We start from the raw sequence: 18,551 nt of genomic DNA, 5'->3' as shown, positions 1-18,551 counted from the left end.
GCTCTATGGACGGGAAACTACTGAGCCAGTCGACTTGGTAGCTGGTACGTCACCTGACAACGTCCCTGTCAGTTCCCCTCCACACTATGTCATGCAGCTCAGAGAACGACTGGAGCTTTCTCATCAGCTGGCACGAGAAGCTCTAGGGAGGTCTGCTGAGCGTGCCAAACGACAGTATGACAAAAACATCCATCAAGTCCACTACCAAGTGGGAGACGCAGTATGGCACCTGATAAAGGGCACCAAGAGAGTGAAAGACAAGGTGCGGAAGTTCTTGCCGTCCTATGAGGGCCCCTATTTCATTGTAGGCCAGCTGGACGACTTGGTCTACAGAATCCAGAAGGGCCAGAGAACAAAAGCCAAAGTGGTCCATCATGACAAACTGAAGCCTTATCATTCTAGGACACCCCTAGATAATAGCTGGGTCCCTCAAAGTGCAGAGGAGTGGGCACCAGTGGAGGTCCCCTCTCCAACGCATGACAGCTCCAACGACGCAGACATCGGTCCCCTCAACCTGTGGGACACTGAGACCGAGGCTACTGCAGGGGAGGCTCTCCACTCCACACGGCCAGTTCCACCGAGTCACGGACAGTCTCCTGAGGACTTAACATTGCCACAACGGGACGAGGCCAGGGCGCAGGATCCTGGTGGGGCACGTGTTCAATGCCTCCCCCCAGCCTCCAGTCCATGTCAGAGACCCCGGAGGGTCTGCAAGGTTCCAGACCGGCTTGGTAACTGGATTAGTCACTGACTGTTACTACGAACTTAAGAGACTTTGAGTTAGTTAGTGGTGAGATCGTTGTTCCAGGAGAGGGCAAGAATGCGCCCTGATCTCACCGGGAGCAACGGTAGTCTACCCGGAGCTCCCTAGTAAAAAAAAAAAAAAAAAAAAAAAAAAAGTTCAATTGTGTTAATTTTGTAAGAAAAGAGTTCCAGAACTGTATTTTTATAAGTTGCACTTTATGGCGAGATTTGCTAAGCACTGTTCATGTTTATGGCACCTTAGAATGCATAGGCCTTGTTTAAGTGTGAATGTGACATGTTAAAACTCAGTAATAGACACTGTGGCTGCACTTTATTCAGTTAGCACACTGTGAGATTTTATAGCTCTAGAGAGAAAGAACCCCCTTTTACTCAGGTATAATTGTGTGAACATTTTGTTACCATTATGCAAGGAGGACATGCAGTAGGCTTAAGAGACATTTTATGAACATTATCTCCTTCATTTCCAGTTACCTTCCACTGGGGAAGGATCCATTCAAGGACTGTGGGAAATGTGGGTTGTTGGAAATGTTCAGTGGTAAAATGTTGTTTCCTTCGCTAATGTATGTAACTGTGCTGGAGTGATGTTAAGGGTTTAATCATCATCCAGAGTGGGGGTAGTGTTGCAAGCCAAGCCTGCTCCTTTAAGAAGGTGGCTTTGTGGGTAATATGCGTGTGTGACGTATACAAAAACAAAGCGATAGTACGAGAGAGTGAGACGCAACCACAGTGAACGGATGTATGCCGACCGAGAAAATACTGTTATTACTGCTAGACAATATAGAGTCCAGTGTATCACTGAAAGGATATGCATAACGCCTACTGTACCGTTGGAATAAAGTGCCCCGTTCTTCAATGCAGAGTTGGTCCGGACTCTTTGTAAAGCTTGTTACCAGCCAACGAGCCAGGCTAAGCTAAGTGAGTTAGCATATACCAGTGGCCGTCCTACTACGGTTCGAGGCCGGAGACTGGTGGAAGGTAACACACGGTAAAAGCGCTACCGCCTTCTGCGTTTCCCGCTCTCAGCACGGGAGCGCGCGTGGTCATGCACAACAGGAGCCTCGAGGAGGTGAGGGCGCCTGAGGGCGACAGTAAGAAAATGCGTAGCGTTTGACTCCGGCGGCCTCACCTGGTATCGGTCGTCCGGGATCAGGTTGTAATCCTTGAGCTGGCTGAGGAAGGTGAGCGGGTTCTGCATGCACGACAGCTCCGTTTTATGGCAGTGGAAGAAAAGCAGCAGCTGCTCGGGGTTCAGGAAGTCCAGCGGGTCCATCAGGGTCCGTCAGGGCTGCAGAGACCGAACAAACCAGATGTTCAAGGTGTGTCAGAAATCACACCATCAAGAAAGAGGGTTTCAGATTGAGAGAGAGTCGGAAGTGTGCTCGTGACAGATCAAAGCTTATCACATGAATATGCCCTCAACTGTGTTTTCAGTTCCGCCTCCACGTGACGTTTGGAAAGTGAAACTAAGTTGTTGTGTTGGTGAGTCGCAGTTCTGCTCAGAGGCAGCAGGGGGCGCGACTGTGCAGCTTCCGGAGCCTCCCTGTCTCCTTCCTCTGTCATTCATTCATCCATTCATTCATTCATTCATTTCCTTTATTTCACACACAAATCAGAAATAAAGAACAACATATATAAGTATACAAACATAATAGTAGTAATGGGTGAAAATGGGACGCTCCAACGAGCTTCACAAGCTGGTGTGTACAAAATATAATTTCAGCCATAAAATACCTAAATGAATGAGTGTGTCTCAATGGCAGTGATAGCAAGTGTCAATCATTATTTATTTATTTACATCTGAATATTATTATTTTATCAAAACAAGTCTGGGATATAGCATTAAAAATCTGCACAAATATTTATTAAAACATATCCACAAGCTACACATCAGAGAGAGCATGAGTGAATACTTTAATTATTGTGTAGTGAAATGGAAATGCTTTCTTTTTTTTTTGAAACTTAAGTTTTTATTGAACTTTTACAGGCATGGCACAAGACAATCTCAACATGGTACTCCACACATGGACAGATAGAATAAAATTTCTGATCCAAACCAATTACCCAAAATGTTCAGGACCTGAGTCCAGATAGACCTGATCAAAGCACACTCCCACATACAATGAAGGAAAGTTGCAGTTTCTTTTTTGCATTTCCAACACAAATCATCGCCCACAAGTTTCATTATATACAGTCGAGATGGTGTATAATAGTATCTATGTAAAACATTGTACTGTGTAAGTTTTCCTCTCGCTTCTCTCACATATTTTCCACAGTCAGCCACAATTATAGCCCATCGTTCATCCTCAATCTCCCCACCAAGGTCCCTCTGCCAAATCATCTTTAGCTGGTTGGAATCACTGCTGAGAGAAGAATTAGCTATTTTGTAAAATTGTGAAGCGTTACGTTTAACAGGCGGGAGTTTCATGTATTCTAGCACCGCATTATCAGCATCATTGTATGGCCTTGAGCCGATACAACTCCTCAATTGCAAAAATTTCCAGAAAAGACCTTTCCCCACCAAACCAAATTTCTGCATCATCCCATCATATGACAAGAATACACCATTTTCAAAAAGATCATCAATCTTGTTCAAACCTTTTGAATGCCATTGTTCCCAATAAACTGATTTCCTTCCAATACAAACATCAGGGTTATACCACAGTGAAGAGTATCTCTGTAGGGTGTGCTTAACTTTAAACATTTTATGCACTCTGGTCCAGACATCCCTTGGGTGCAGTAGTATTGGATTGGTGATATTTGACCTTTTTTGAGAGAGCACCTCTATGGGCTGGAAAGGCGAGCATATCTCTTTCTCCACCTCAGTCCAAGCCGCATTGTTGCCCAACGTTTGCCAGTACCTCGCAATTTTGGCCATCTTAAAAGCTAAATAATATAGTCTAAGATCTGGGAGGCCCAGCCCTCCCTTCTCCTTATGTGTACACAGCTTTCTCAATTTTATACGCGGTCTTTTCCCCGCCCATAGAAAATGCCTTATCATATCATCCAGTTGTCTGAAAGTGGAGGACGGTATCCGCATTGGCAACATCATTGCAACATAGCCGAACTGCGGGGCAACTATCATCTTTACAACATTAATTTTCCCCCACAACGTGAGTTTCAATTTCCCCCACTTATCAAGATTCGTTTTTATCTTTTGAAGCAAGGGGTTAAAGTTTAAAGGGGACATATTATGCAAAATGCACTTTTCCATGGTTTTCTATCAGTAGTATGTGTCCCTGGCGTGTCTACGGACCCCCCAAACATGAGAAAAGTCCATCCTCTCCGTCTTTTGCTTTCTCCACCTTTCAGGAGATGTGTGCTCAAACGGGCGAATTGGAGATTTTCCCCTGATGTCGTCAAGAAGGGCGATGCCACCTCCCCCCGGGTGGGTGACACTCCCCGAGCTAGGTGTGTGTTCCGCCCACTGAGTCCGTGTTGCAGACACTATCGTAACTTCCCTCGCGAACACTGGCTTTCGGTAGAACAATGTCGAAGGTACGAGCGAAACACAGTAGTTGCTTGGCTGCACAAACCAACACAGAAGTCTTTTTTTAATCCCTACGCCCGAGGATCTGAAGACCCAGTGGATTAATTTTATTTTTGATGGAAATGTACCCGCTCCAACTCCGAAAGTGTTGTACGTGTGTGCTAACCATTTCACCTCGGACTGCTTTCTCAACGAGGGCCAGTACAATGCAGGATTTGCTACAAGTCTCAAGATAAAGCTTGGATCAGTACCGACTGTCCGTGACCCAACTTTGAACTTGGGAGCTGTAAGTTTTACAATTTTATGTTGCTTTACTGTATGTTCACGAGAGCCTGTTGCGTGTGTTGTTAGCATGGCAGCTAATGTGGCTAACGTTTAGCATCGTCAACACGCAGCCGGGTGTAGCCGGGTACAGATTGTATGCAATTCTTCTGCTTGGTGTCGCCGTGTGACATTGATTAGAGCCACCCTGTTAAATGTATTATACTTTAAAGGCGTTTTAGCTGTCTGTAAAGTCGAGCCGGCAAAATTCTGACTAAAATTAGGCTCTGTATTGATTAGCATAGGTGTCCGGGCTTGTTTATTAGTGATGTGAAAGTTATTGTTGAGAGTCATGCCTTATGATGGCTGTTTTAACGCTTATATCATGTTTACAGATACAGTGCCTGTAGGGAATATCTAGATAAGTGCAGAGTTAAGGGGATATGTCCAAGGGTATAGTCCGTAATACCCATGTTTTGCATTTTGCACATATAGTGAGCTATTTGCAGCATTTACAAGCTATTGACAAACCCAATTTACACATAATTGAGTGCATTTGTTGTTATCATTTTTGCACTGCTTGCAGCTGTTGCCATAACTACTGCCTCTGTTTCCTCTGTTCAGGCCAGCACATCAAGTGCATCTATACAGCTTCCTGCAACAAGGGATGTTGCATGCCAGACTGACCCACTGTAGGCACACAGTTATCCTTAAGACTCTTCAGCCTCACATCAGAAGTACAGGTCTGTAGCCATCTGAAGTGCATCTACTTTTGATAAACCTAACAGTTATTTATCAGTCTTGGAATAATGTGCGGGTAAATGAAGCTGTGGTTACTTAGAACTTGTGAGAGTGTGTAGGCTAAGGTTTCTGTCAACATTAACATCTTTGATTTTCTCTTTACTGTACCTCCAGACTCTACCTGGCTGCCATGTCCTACAATGAAAATGCTGACCGACCACAAGCCCAAACAAAAGAAGGTGAACCACTGTTCAAGGTCCAATTTCCAAAGCTGTGTTATATTATTTTATTTTTCAACCAAAAAATGTTTTGTACACATTGTATTAAGTATTGCACGTATAATGTTATGACAGTTCCATCAACAACAAAATACAGTAAAGAAAATGTCAGGAGGTAGTTAGAAACAGACTTTCAGTCATTGTTTTGTAAAAAACAACAAAAAAAGTGAAAAATGTAAACAAAATCTTTTGTGTTTTATCAAACAGGGAATGTGGTGGACCTCATATTTGAAAAAGTCTTTGTTGACCTGGGAGCATACGCAGAAGCTGCTTTGGCCATCCCCATCCCAGAGGACCTCACTGCACAGTTCGAGCGGCCTGAGAAGGAGGAGGTCAAATCCAGCTATGTGTCCCGGTTCTATCATGGGGCAGTGTAAAACCCACATACTGGCATGTGGCGTCAGGAAACTCGGCATGGATGCGTAGGACCAGGCAGGCTGGAATGACGACCAAGATTCTGCGACAAAGGAAGCACCAGCTCACAAAGCTCCTATAGGCTAGATACCTGTACCGACTAAAACAACTGGACAGGGCATTTAGTCTTGCAAACATATATCTATGTTGTGTCTCACAATTTTTTTTTATGGATCCAGTGAATCCTACTGTTTTTTTATTATCACTGATTATAAGTCCCTCATTTGATGTAAATAAATGCTTGATTGTTACTAAAGAAATGACTCCTCTGAATTCATATATTATATGCACACTATCTGCTGATAGAAGAACTTTACAAATCAAAGAGCAGCTAAACTAATTTATTTGAGGGTGTGTTACTCTATTTGTGGCGTTATTACCATTGTAAAATGATGTGCACTGAAGTAAAACAAGACTGCCTAACATCTTTTATTTAGATTGAAACTATATGTTTTTACAAAGAAGCAAAACGTACTGGTGTATTCCTCTCAACCGTAAAGGACCATAGTCAGTGCGGTACATGTTGCAGGCAGAACACATTGAGGCAGAGCGGCTCCAACCCAGGACGGTCTACCATACATGGTAAATCTTCCACGATCTCCCATAGCCATCTGGTAACCTACAGTGAATTGCAAATGGTAAATGCTATGGTTTATTATAAATGTATTGTAATCAAAACAAATTAGTGATTAGTTTGTCCAGTGAGAATGCTACCTGTGGTATCTCCTAGCAGCAGATGTTCTCAGCTTCTGTGGGCATGGTTGCACAGTTTCCACAGGAGCACCTGTCCAACATATAGAGAAAAATGGTAACATTCACCAAAATATAAAGCTTGTGAAATTCAAACACTGACAGACAGTGGAGCTAAGGTGGGTAAGAAGTAAGCTTGGCTACATATCAAGCGCATATAACATAGGTAATTTATAACATGTCACTTATTGCATATAATGTGGAGCTTGACAACAGTGTAGTGTAGAAAACTGCAGTTTAGTCTTTGACTAAAGATTACTGTTGCTGTCAGACATGTTTATGCTGATTTACAGCTTTCATTGTAATACACAAAATAAATTTACTACATAAAGGAAGATGTCACGATGAGCATCTCTGCTCAAAACATGGAGAAAAAATGATTTACTTTGTCAGCACCTATTAAAATATCTGACTAGTACTGACATTGAACACCTGTAGCAGTCCACTTACAACAAACATTTTCAGACTGTAAAAGTATATCTAAGAGGCATGACAGATAACTACATTACTCAATTCACAATAGTGCTTATTTACCAAAAGAGCTCCCAGTAATGACGAGACAGTAACAGTTAGCATTAGCTACCTAGCTACATGTTAGTAACTGTGTGCCAGCACTCATCAACAAACTTAAAATGTAATGTCAAAATACACAAAATTGGTTACCAACCATTCAGAAACTTCCTGCTGCAGTTGTAGAGTTGGAACTTCTTCAGCAGCCTTTCCCTCTGGGTCAGATTCTGGATAAAAGTCGTGCGGTTGAACCAAATCGCTACCGACGCCAGGTCGCCTGTCACGGTCACCGTAAACATTAGAGCATGGTGCCAGAAGCCCGAACGGCATCCCCTTCCGAAGAGGGGCGTGGTCAGGCACAGCTCATTTGCATTTAAAGCTACAGACACAGAAACAGCCTGTTCTGAACAAGGCTGAAAAAGAAGGGTTTACAGGCATGCTGAAAAATAGGATCGGAGTCGATTTTTTTAGCAAGAAGCTTCAAAGACATACTTTGGGGACCTCTGAGACTTATTCAAACTTGTTGAAAAGGAGCATAATATGTCCCCTTTAATGCCACCATTTCACTTATATCGTCAGAAAGTTTGATGCCGAGATACTTCTTCCCCTTGCGCACCCACTTAAAATTAAATTTCTCCACCATGAACGGAGTACACGGCCTGGAGAGAGGCATCGCCTCCGATTTGCCCCAGTTAATGGAATAACCGGAAAATTGTGAAAATGATCGTATTGTGTCCATAAGATGTGGCAAAGACGACAAAGGGTCAGAAACCACCGCTAGGATATCATCAGCATATAACAACAATTTATGCTCCGTTTCACCTCCCCTTACTCCTTTAATTCCAGGGTGAGCTCTAACTGACACCGTCAGAACCTCTAAAAAAAATGATAAACAATAACGGGCTCAATGAACATCCCTGTCGAGTTCCCCGGGTCAGATTAAAGAAAGGGGAGATGATCCCATTTGTCATCACCGCTGCCTTAGGTTCATTGTACACTATTTTTATCCATTTAACGAAATTAGAGTTGAAACCAAAATGTGATAGGACGGAGAGCAGAAACGGCCACTCCACCCTATCAAAGGCCTTTTCTGCATCCAAAGAAATGGCAGTGATAGGAACACCTTGGGATTGACTAAGCCACATCAAATGTAACAAGAGTCTAATATTGTCAGTCGAAGTTCTATTTTTCTTGAAACCAACCTGATTTGGGTGAATGATACTGGGCAGAACCACCTGTAAACGTGTTGCCAAAACCTTTGTAAGAACCTTGCAATCAAGATTGAGCAGACTTATAGGTCTATAGTTGGAGGGATCCGCTGCATCTTTGCCTGGTTTGGGAATCAATGAGATTACAGCTTTATTAAAGGTTGGAGCAACACGACCCTTATCAAACATCTCCTGATATAACCTCTCCAACACCGGTACAACTATAACTCCAAAAGCCTTATAATATTCCACCGGGAGTCCGTCATACCCTGGTGACTTCCCGTTTTTCATTGAGGAAATCGCTGTCCGTATTTCAGCTGCTGTTATGGGCGAGTCCAATCCAGCTGCCTCCTGAGGTTGGAGTTTTGGTACTTTTATATTCAGGAAAAACTGCTCTATATCCTCCAGTGAGGCGTCGAGGGCCATGGAAGACGTATACAACCTTTCATAATATTGTCGGAATATCCTATTAATATCATTAGCAGCGAAGATTTGCACATCCCCCTGTTTTATAACTGGTATAGTATTCCCTGTTTTTTTTCCTTCAATTGTCTCGCCAACAATCTCCCCATCTTTTCTCCCCCTTCATAAAAGCTTGTTTTTAATCTATAAAGTGCGTACTCTGCTTTTTTATTATACATCTCATGTAAAGAGTATTTAAGCTTGCAGAGTTCCTGAAATTCCCCCTCAGAAAAATGTTTTGACAGGTCTAGCTCCTTATCCTTTATTTCCCTCTCCAACTCTGTGATCTTAGCAAGATTCTCCCTCTTCTTCTTAGAGGCATGTGCTATGAATTTCCCCCTTATATACGCCTTAGAGGCTTCCCAAACAGTAGTTATGTCCTTAGTACTGCCGATGTTGATTTTAAAAAAGGTTGCCAAATCCTCCGCTATCACCTTCCTAAAAGTTGAATCTGACAATAACCCAACATTAAGTCTCCATCTACCTCTCCTCTCAGCCCTCACAGTGGCTTTAAGAACTAGCTCGACAGGTGCATGATCGGTCAGGGAGATCGCCTTTATAATCACAGTTCGCTACCTTGTTCGTCAGTGAAGCACTAATTAGAAAAAAGTCTATCCTGGAGAACGTTTTATGGCAATGGGAGAAAAAGGTAAAATCCTTCGCATTTGGGTTCGCCAGTCTCCATATATCCACTAGGCCTACATCCCTATTCAGCATATGCAAGGCCTCTCTCTCCTTCGTTAGGAGAGGAGGTTTGAACGAACTCCTATCCAACACTGGATCCATAACGTCATTAAATCCCCAGCTAGGATAATCTCCCCCTCAGTGTCTCCCAGCAATTTGTTTAACTCGTGGAAAGATCCAGGGTCCCCCTTAGTAGGCGAATAAATGTTACACAATACAAGAGGCACTCCCTCCACGACTGCTTCAACACAGATAATCCTCCCCTCTGCATCTTTGGATTGCTTTAGCAAAATAAAACTTATGTTCTTGTGAACCAAAATTAGAACACCATTACGTTTACTTGAAATCGGGCTATGGAACACATGTCCCACCCAACCTGCTTTAAACTTCTCTGCCTCCAGACCCTGCATGTGAGTTTCCTATACAAAAATTACATCTGCCTGATTATTTTTCAAAAATGTCAAAATCTTCCTCCTCTTAACAGGACTACCACATCCATTTATATTCCAGGAAAGAAACCTTACTGATCTACTAGACATGTTAATCTAGATCAGAAAATTCAAACAAACAAGCAAACAACAACAATAAGAAGTAAGAAGGAGAGAGAAAGAATATGGAGTAACTACAATGTATTCTAAGTGCCTGTCCGCAACCATTCACAACAAGAAATGCTATCAATTTTGGTCCCCTGTGATGACCAGTTGCTGCCATGTACCTGCCTTATTTTGAACATGAAAAACGAACACACAGTAAAACAAAACAACCCGAACCCACCCATAAAGTTGGTGCAAAAAGTGTCCGGACGCAATAATGCAACAGGAGTGCGAGTGCCGAACACTCCTCACTGTCGAAAAACAAAAGAAAACAAAACGAAAAGAAAAACAAGCGTAAGGTCCGTGGGATTAACGCCGCTCCCATGGCAACCGTTTCGCGTCAGGATAAGCCTCTCGTCGTCCCGCACAGAGGCCCAACAGTCCATCACGCACAGTCTCTCTCAGAGTGTGAACATCAGCTCACCTCACTCCGTTCATCTCAGTCCGCTGGTCCTCCACCTCTCTGTTCATTAAGTATTTTCTCCGCGGCTTCGACATTGTTGCAGCTCACGTTTCTGCCTTTCCATTTGAAGTGTAGCGTCGCGGGGAAAGCCAGCGTGTATCTGATGTCAAGTTCGTGTAATTTGCGCTTCACCGGTGTGAACGCCTTCCTCTTCTGCGCTCTCTGGACATGTCCGGGAACACAGACAGGCGACATTCTTCCCAGACAAGACCTCGTTTTTCCTTGGCAGCACCGAGCACCTTGTCTCTCGCCGACTGCCTCAGTAAGCGGATCAGCACCGGTCTCGGAGGCTGATCCACGTCCGGCATCGGTGTCGGTAGCCTGTGCACCCTCTCGATCTCACACTCTCCGCCAACGTCCACGCCGAGCCTTTCCGCCAGCATCTTTCGAACACAGTCAAGCAGCGTCCCATTGGTGCCGAAGGTCTCCTTCAGTCTTACCAGCCTCACATTATTTCGCCTGCTTTGGTTTTCGAGGGCTTGCACTCGGTTCCACAGGATCTCCTTCTCTTTATCTCTGCTCCCCTCATCCTTCACCAGTCGTTCCTAAGTCTCCTCCAACTGCGCGATGCGCGTCTCGGCCTCTCCCAGCCTGCCCTGCATGGCCGCCACCGTAGTACTCAGCTCCGCCGTTGTTCGTTTAATAGACGATACGTCAGTTGTGACGCTCTGCAGAGTAGTATTTATCTTCGAAATTTCTGCCAGAAACTTCTCAAGACTGTCGGGCACATTTACGGACGTCTGGGGAGCGTCAGCAGCGCGGTCATCCTCATGCGCCGGGCTTTTCCGAGTAGACGAGCGAGAAGATGTTTTGAAGTATTTCGATGTCGCCATGTCTTCTAAGCCTCGACTCGACCACAAATACACCGCTTCTACTATTACAAAACAAATATAGCATATAGCACAAAAATAGCATGTGCGGGACGAGAGCTCCCCTAACTTGCGGCCATCTTGGATGCTGCACCCACGTGACTCCGGAAATGCATTCTGAATTTTTATTACGTACATTCATATCAGAAAAACATGGCAATAAAAACAACGTTGGGAGCAACTCACACATTATTGTGCTGAAGGCAAACCACTGAAATATTAAACCTTTGGTTCTTTCTTTTAAAAACGTCACTAAAGGAAACACGTTAACCCATAGTTTTATATTCATATAGTATTATATTGAATTGTGTTTCCGTATGAGGATAAAGTGAAAATGACATGTCCACTGTTCACCAGTAGTGACGTTACTGAATACTGGGTGTATACTGTAAAGAAACCAAATGTTGCACTTTCATAGAGTGTGACCTATAAGCACTTTCATTTACAAATTCAATCTTGCATTGCAAAAAGCTTTCAAGTTCAGACGGATAAGATTCAATACAAGTAAAAAAATCCCCTGGTTATTTGAACTAAATACAAGGGACAGGTCACTAAAATCTACCATTATTGTAATTTTACATACTTCGAACCTTCTCCCATTAGCTACTGTTCACAGATGTTGAACGCCTTTTTAAATTCTCCATTAAATAACTCCTTCAGTCGGTCGCCTAGAGCAAGGAATTCACTGTTAGCCTGTAAAAGAAGAAAAGCAGTCCTTGTCACAATAATAAAATTAATTTTTACTTTTGATATTTAGAGGTTTAGAAATTAAAGGTTTTCCATGACAGTTTTCTTACGTGGTTGTATGAGGCACAGTTGCTGAAAATGAGCTGGATATCGGACACAAACTCTGCAACCGTCTGGTATTCTTTCGTCTGGAGTTTGTCCACTACTTTGCCCAGCCACATCGGAGTCTGGATAACAGTGGAATAATTTTCCAACTGTGGGTGCCAAGCAGAAATGAATGAAATGCTCAACAATCTGCAACAGTTTAAGACTATCGTACAGTGAGCGAAGACCTGTTGACAGCGTGATTCCTTCAGTAGCCAGATTATCAAGTGCACTTTGTTTGATATAAATGAAATAATTGGTAGAATATATTGGAACAGCAGAGGAAGAGACTTACATAGAGGTTTGGGTCTAAAGCAAAATTTTGTTCCTCATCAGCACTGTACAGAAACAGGAGAAGATACTGACATTCCTGTTGATGTGAGAGAAGGGATGAGTGACGGCAGTGTGACACAGAGACAGACCTGAAGACGGACGTGAGCTCACCAGCATGTGTTGTGATATGTTGCGGAGAATGGCTGATTTCATCTCCATCTTATCACTGTAACGGCACTTGTGGTTGGTTTGGAAAACACAGAACGTACACATCCATAGACTGCTGTCCCTGCTCTCTCACACACACACACACACACACACACACACACACACACCAATACATATATATCAGTCTATAGCCCACTCTCTATATTTATCTTGTTTAACCAACTTACAGTCCCTGACAAAAGTCTTGTCGCTTGGGTACAAGTTGACCTTAATTGCACCTAAAATATATTTCTAATCAATTCCAGTCAGTTTTTGCAAAGACAAAAGTCTTGTCGCCTTGTCATATGATGCACACAATCCTAGATTAAAGCCTCACCTGTGATCAATAATTGATCAATCAATTAGTGGGTGTGTATAAAAAGAACCCCAGCACACCAGACCTTCACATCAACTGAAACTTGACCTCTGACAACATGCCTAAGATTCACCCTGCGACCAAAGCGTTGATTATCAACAGGCTGAAGACCAGATCCACTGCTGAGGTGGCTGACACCTTCAATGTGTCTCAGCATCAAGCACAAAGAATAAGAAAAAGATTTGAAGAGACTGGAGATGTTTTTGACAAGCCCAGGTCCGGCAGACCCGGCAAGACAACTGCTCGGGAGGACCGTTTGTTGGGTCGAAAATCCAAGGCCAGCCCCTTTTCCACTGCAGCAGAGCTCCACCAGGCCTGGTCACCTCAAGTCCCCGTGTCAACCAGGACAGTTTGTAGAATTCTGTCTCGAAATGGCCTCCATGGTCGAATCAGTGCCCAGAAACCAGCACTAAACAAAAGGCAATTAAAAAAACATGTGGCATTTGCCAAGGCCCACAGCCTGCTAAAAGGATGGACGCTGGAAAAGTGGCAAAAGGTGGATTTCTCAGATGAATCTTCGGTTGAATTACATCACAGCCGCCGCAAATATTGCAGGAGACCTACTGGAGCCTGCATGGATCCGAGATTCACCCAGAAAACAGTTAAGTTTGGTGGCGGAAAAATCATGGTCAGGGGTTACATCCAGTATGGGGGTGTGCGAGAGATTTGCAGGGTGGAAGGCAATATCAATAGCCTAAAATATCAAGAAGTATTAGCTACCTCTTACATTCCCAACCATAAAAGGGGTCAAATTTTGCAGCAGGATGGTGCTCCATCGCTTACTTCCATCTCTACATCAAAGTTCCTCAAGGTGAAGAAGATCAAGGTGCTCCAGGACTGGCCAGCCCGGTCACCAGACATGAACATCATTGAGCATGTCTGGGGTAGAATGAAAGAGGAAGCATGGAAGACGAAACCAAAGAATCTTGATGAACTCTGGGAGGCATGTAAGACTGCTTTCTTTGCTATTCCTGATGACTTCATCAATAAATTGTATGAATCATTGTCGAACCGCATGGATGCAGTCCTTCAAGCTCATGGAAGCCATACAAGATAATAAATATGGATCTCACAGCACCACTACTTAATTCACTGATGTTATGCAACATATTTTTGTATTTGAAGTAAATTATTTGTTCAATTTTCACATTATTCTCTGTAGGCGACAAAACTTTTGTCTTGCCAAAATCTGACCCTTCTGTGTTCATTAAATGATCAATCTTTCTTCAGTGAAGCTAATTTATTTTAGTATATTAAACATAATTTGGGAGGGTTTTAGCTTTCATATGAGCCATTTTAAAACCAATGAATTAATTAAAAGTCAGGTTATTAGCTGTTGTTTCTACAAAATGGATAAGTGAGAAGACTTTTGTCAGGGACTGTATAATAATAAACTCTTTCTAAAGAAAGTAAGTAAAGCTAGAGACCGTCTGGCGATGGGATCACGATATCACGATAGGCCTTGTTATTTGTTATTTGAACTTGAATGACCTGAAACTCAAAATTTACAGTCTATAAATGCAGCAGATAAATTGGCAACACCGCCGGCTGAAGGAGCAACAGCCAACGGGGAAACTGCTCGGCTAGCCCCAACAATGGTGTGACTTCATCACTCAACTCTATCACTCAGTCAGTCAGTCACGGACATTTGTGTTTATAGGGCTGGCCCCACTTTTGCGGAAGAGAAGAAGAAGAAACAAAGAAATCAAACAAATTGTTGTTTATGTCTTTTTTGGCTCCTAGTTCGATCAAAACTCACCTCAAAGTGGCGTCGTCTACCTGAGGCAGGTGACATCTCTGATGAAAGGCGCGAGGGCAGTGATCACACACCACCAGCTCTGCTGCTTCTTCACTTTTACAGACGTAACACTCATCATCGTTTTTCTGATTCTCCTGCCAAGACACACAGTCCATGACAGTAATTCTGTTTACATACAGCAAAACTGTCTGAAACTGCCTGATCAATAAACTTACCAGGTCTATATGATCTGGACTGCACAGTCTGCAAGAACACCGCGGCGGGTCGATCTTCAAGATTTTTGCCTGAAATGGACAAATCAACATATTGTCTTCCTCTTTGCTTCATAGTTCAGATCTTTAGGATTAAAGAGATCGTTGGGGTTAATTGATGTGGGGTTGTGTGAGGTAGTCATGCCTGGTCAGTGTGTTACCTGCAGTAGATTTGATTAGAAGCAGCAGGAGCACCGGTACACTAGCAGAGTGATGTGCCGCTGTGGGCGGGGCCAGTAGAAAAAAAAATGTTTTGGACACTTTTAAAAACATCCACCGAAACGATCCAATATCCGATTAAATGAAGCTTCATGTAGAATATTTTCAGCAGTTCATCTTCCCGTCAAAACAGCACTTTCCTTTGGAACTACATTTTCTCAACCGCTGAACTGCCGTATTCCTACGCACAACTGCACATACAGCTCGCACTGTATTAAGCCGGAGCTGCAGGTTAGCTGAGTGAATAAGGGGGAGCTCAACTTTGTTTTGAAGGGAAGCTAAAGAGGTGAAAATATTCTACATGTAGAGTACATTTAAACGGATATTGGATTGTTTTGGTGGGTATTTTTATATTAAGTGTCTAAAACCTATTTTTCTGCTGGCCCCGCCCTCAGCAACACATTGCTCCGCCTCTGTGATGGCGTTCCCGGCTGCTTCTTCTAACTGGCAGCACCTTGAATCTACTGCAGGTAACACGCTGACTATACATGACTACCTCATTACCCCACGTCAAATAACAACGATCCGTTTAACAATCCCGGTGGCTCGCTCATATTTACAGCTGAAACGCAATGTCATGAAAACCTGACCTGACCTGTGGCTACACATTTGTGCCAAACTGACTGACTGGACTATAAGATGGAGTAGAAAGCTGAAATGCACCTTATAGTGCATTTGGTGGAAGTGTGAAATTTGTGGTTTTGTGGCAAAGGAAACTCCCTTAGAACAAAATCCAATCATAGCGTATTTAGTCCTGTGACTTTAACGTGTTCTGCATTGATAAAAGTCACATTAAAGTGATAATCCTTGACATTTTCATGAAATCAACCAATAATTTGCATTTTTAGCCATTTCATTGTATTTACAGTCTGTAATTATTTCTGTGTATATAGTAGTTTTTTAGTTGTATTGGGGGAGTCCGCCACTTCCTTTGCTGGATGCATCTAATCCAGCCGGATTCTATATGTTTGCTAACGGCCTCACTGCTTATTGTTAGCTCACTCTCTCTTTACACCGTATCAGAGCTGGATGAAGTCACACTGAACATTTCCTACTGCTGCTGCTTCACGTTAAAAGTGTTGGCAAAACATGTGGTGGCTTTTATTGTGAAGCAGCCACAGGAAATGCAATACTACACGTTGTTAGTGCTATCCGTGATCAATCATCGTCATGTCATCATGTCAACAAGGAAGCTGTGACATCACCGCGACCATGGTTACCTCTATGAGGACACTGAGCGGTCTTCCGTCAACCTCGATGTCTTTCTTCCAGCTGGCGTCCGGCAGACTTGACGCCTCCTTCACAAACTCCACGGGGCTCAACCACCTCGTCTCCGTACGAATACTCTTCCCACAAGTCCCTGGTGGTGGTGGGGTGAAAGGTCAGATAGGTTCGGTTGGTTTATTCACAGGACCATCACAGCAAAACAAAACACAAGACACTACACGAGATATACAGATACGTGCAGCTTGACTGTACTGCCATTAAAATGTGTACGGACGTTTCCCTCTCACTCGTTTTCCTTCTCAGATGTGTTGGAAGTACCCAAAGCACCTTTACAACCTTCAAGCCATTACTGCAGTATGTGGAGTGACTCCACAAGATGCACATCTTCGTCGTCGGGCAGAAGATCTGACGGCCTCTGCGTCTCTTTTAGCTCGATATCTTATGCTGATTAAATGTAGGGAGACATTTCCTCCAACTTTCGCTCAGTGGATTAAAGACCTTGGCGCAAGCTCGACATTCATGCTCAACATTACCTGATCCAAATCGCTTTTGGTGTAAGGTCCCAGCTACACCTCCACATGTGACTTTGAACACCGTCTTGCTGCCCTCTGGCCGCCGCTCACTCTGCTCCTCAGTCTCTCCGTCTTCATCTGCCATGGACACATGTTGAGAGTTTGATCATCATCACCACGGCGGTACGATACTGGGATAGAAAACCTCATCTAAAGTAACTTCTTTTGTCGTTGACATGAATGTACTTTGTGTAAACCAGCACCTGTGCAATTTCCTTCACCGCTAGAAGAAGCCTGGTCCTCCTGGTTTTCCAGGTCAACTTCATCATCCTCATTTTCATCGTCTTCTTCTTCTTCTCCCTCGGACACTAAAAAAGAGACAGAGGTGAATTTCACCTTTGACATGAACATATCAATAATTTCTTCTTCTTCTCTCAAATATGTAAATTTGAAGCTCAAGATTTCATAGATTCCAACTTGGGACGATGTTCAGAAACTGCTTTAAAAATCTGTTTTCACTCATGTATTTCTGCCCAGGGAAAATTCGGCTGCTTTGGCTGCCTGTCTGGCTCTAATCAGAAAATCACATTTTAATGTTTTAATATTTCATGTGAGGTAACAGATGCTCTTGTAATAGCTTATGGGGATGCAGTGCTCACTCGGCTGTCAAATACTCCGTGTATACTCCTGTAGTTTTCTAAAATCAGTGTTTTACACTTCTACAACAAACCTGTGAGGACGTCATCGGACGGGAACAGGGATCTCTTCGTATGGGAGGAAGAAAAAGGAGAGAAAGCCCCGGGACAAGTAAAAACAGGAGGATTCATTACTGAGTCAGAACACAGCAAAATATATTTGTCATTATTTGTGTTTTATATTTGTAGTAGTGTATTGTGACTTGTAATGTTTTTGTTTCATGTCACCTGCCTGGAGACAATAACGATGTAAATTAGCATTTTTGCTTCAACCCGGCTTGTTTACATCTCGCATTTTGTACTGATGTTTATTAATGCGTATTGTCCCTATCAAATAAACACATGAATAAATAAATACATAAACTTGTCTTGATACCTTTTTATGCTTTCTTTTGTAGCTTCCTGACTCCAGGTGGCCTTCCTGAAGTGAAATATAAAAAGAAAAGATTTTCCACCACAGACTGTGTGTGTGCAGCGATCCACGTGTATTCTAACATTCAAATGACTTTTCAACCAAACCTTTATAAGTTTTCCCAGGGGGGTGCCCGAACATCGGATGCTCCACTTCCAGTTCTTTGAGCTGCTCTTCCCGGCGAGCTTCTCAAACTCAGTGGGAGTAAACCACTGCTTCTCAGACAAGATGCACTTCTCCCCTGACACAGACGGAGGATCAGGAATAAATCATCTGCCGCCATCAACAACCAATGACCTTCGAG

General features: G+C 43.2%; 2 protein-coding genes and 1 long non-coding RNA gene across 6 annotated transcripts in view; 1 reads left to right on the top strand and 2 right to left on the bottom strand.

Annotated features, from left to right (window-relative positions):
- LOC130184879 (nuclear body protein SP140-like protein) overlaps positions 1 to 18,551 on the bottom strand; it is a 36,611-nt gene that overhangs the window by 15,535 nt on the left and 2,525 nt on the right. For 2 of the 4 annotated variants that reach the window (XM_056400976.1, XM_056400978.1), the window contains exons 5-6: positions 18,355 to 18,488; positions 18,212 to 18,256 (exon numbers count right to left, since the gene is read on the bottom strand). In XM_056400976.1, the coding sequence (XP_056256951.1) occupies positions 18,212 to 18,256; positions 18,355 to 18,488 (179 nt within the window). Of the gene's footprint in view, positions 1 to 1,891; positions 2,243 to 18,211; positions 18,257 to 18,354; positions 18,489 to 18,551 lie in introns of those variants that run through there. The other 2 variants (XM_056400975.1, XM_056400977.1) reach the window with 1 other exon arrangement.
- On the top strand, positions 4,555 to 6,206 carry LOC130184884 (uncharacterized). The gene is made up of 3 exons (XR_008830067.1): positions 4,555 to 5,256; positions 5,429 to 5,493; positions 5,740 to 6,206. It is a non-coding gene; the product is annotated as an uncharacterized LOC130184884 (long non-coding RNA).
- LOC130184881 (nuclear body protein SP140-like protein) lies at positions 5,512 to 18,175 on the bottom strand. Its single transcript, XM_056400981.1, has 11 exons — positions 17,871 to 18,175; positions 17,404 to 17,508; positions 17,162 to 17,278; positions 16,622 to 16,761; positions 15,147 to 15,215; positions 14,932 to 15,065; positions 12,761 to 12,878; positions 12,612 to 12,686; positions 12,283 to 12,426; positions 6,661 to 12,178; positions 5,512 to 6,565 (listed from the first exon to the last, which is right to left on the bottom strand). Exons 1-10 carry the CDS (start codon positions 17,965 to 17,967, stop codon positions 12,089 to 12,091), a joined length of 1,089 nt encoding a protein of 362 aa, XP_056256956.1. The 5' UTR covers positions 17,968 to 18,175; the 3' UTR covers positions 5,512 to 6,565; positions 6,661 to 12,088.

This window comes from Seriola aureovittata, chromosome 17 (assembly GCF_021018895.1).
Source record: "Seriola aureovittata isolate HTS-2021-v1 ecotype China chromosome 17, ASM2101889v1, whole genome shotgun sequence".
NCBI classification, from domain to species: domain Eukaryota; kingdom Metazoa; phylum Chordata; class Actinopteri; order Carangiformes; family Carangidae; genus Seriola; species Seriola aureovittata.
Note: the sequence above shows the minus strand (reverse complement) of the source record. Positions and strands in the feature narration are given on the sequence as shown.

Bases quoted from the DNA above. Each gene is read 5' to 3' on its own strand.
- LOC130184881 (XM_056400981.1), bottom strand. From the start codon at position 17,967: ATGAATCCTCCTGTTTTTACTTGTCCCGGGGCTTTCTCTCCTTTTTCT. The intron at 17,509-17,870 runs GTTTGTTGTAGA...TCTCTTTTTTAG, and splicing joins GTCCGATGACGTCCTCACAG to TGTCCGAGGGAGAAGAAGAA. The intron at 15,066-15,146 runs GTAAGTTTATTG...GTGTCTTGGCAG, and splicing joins GTCCAGATCATATAGACCTG to GAGAATCAGAAAAACGATGA.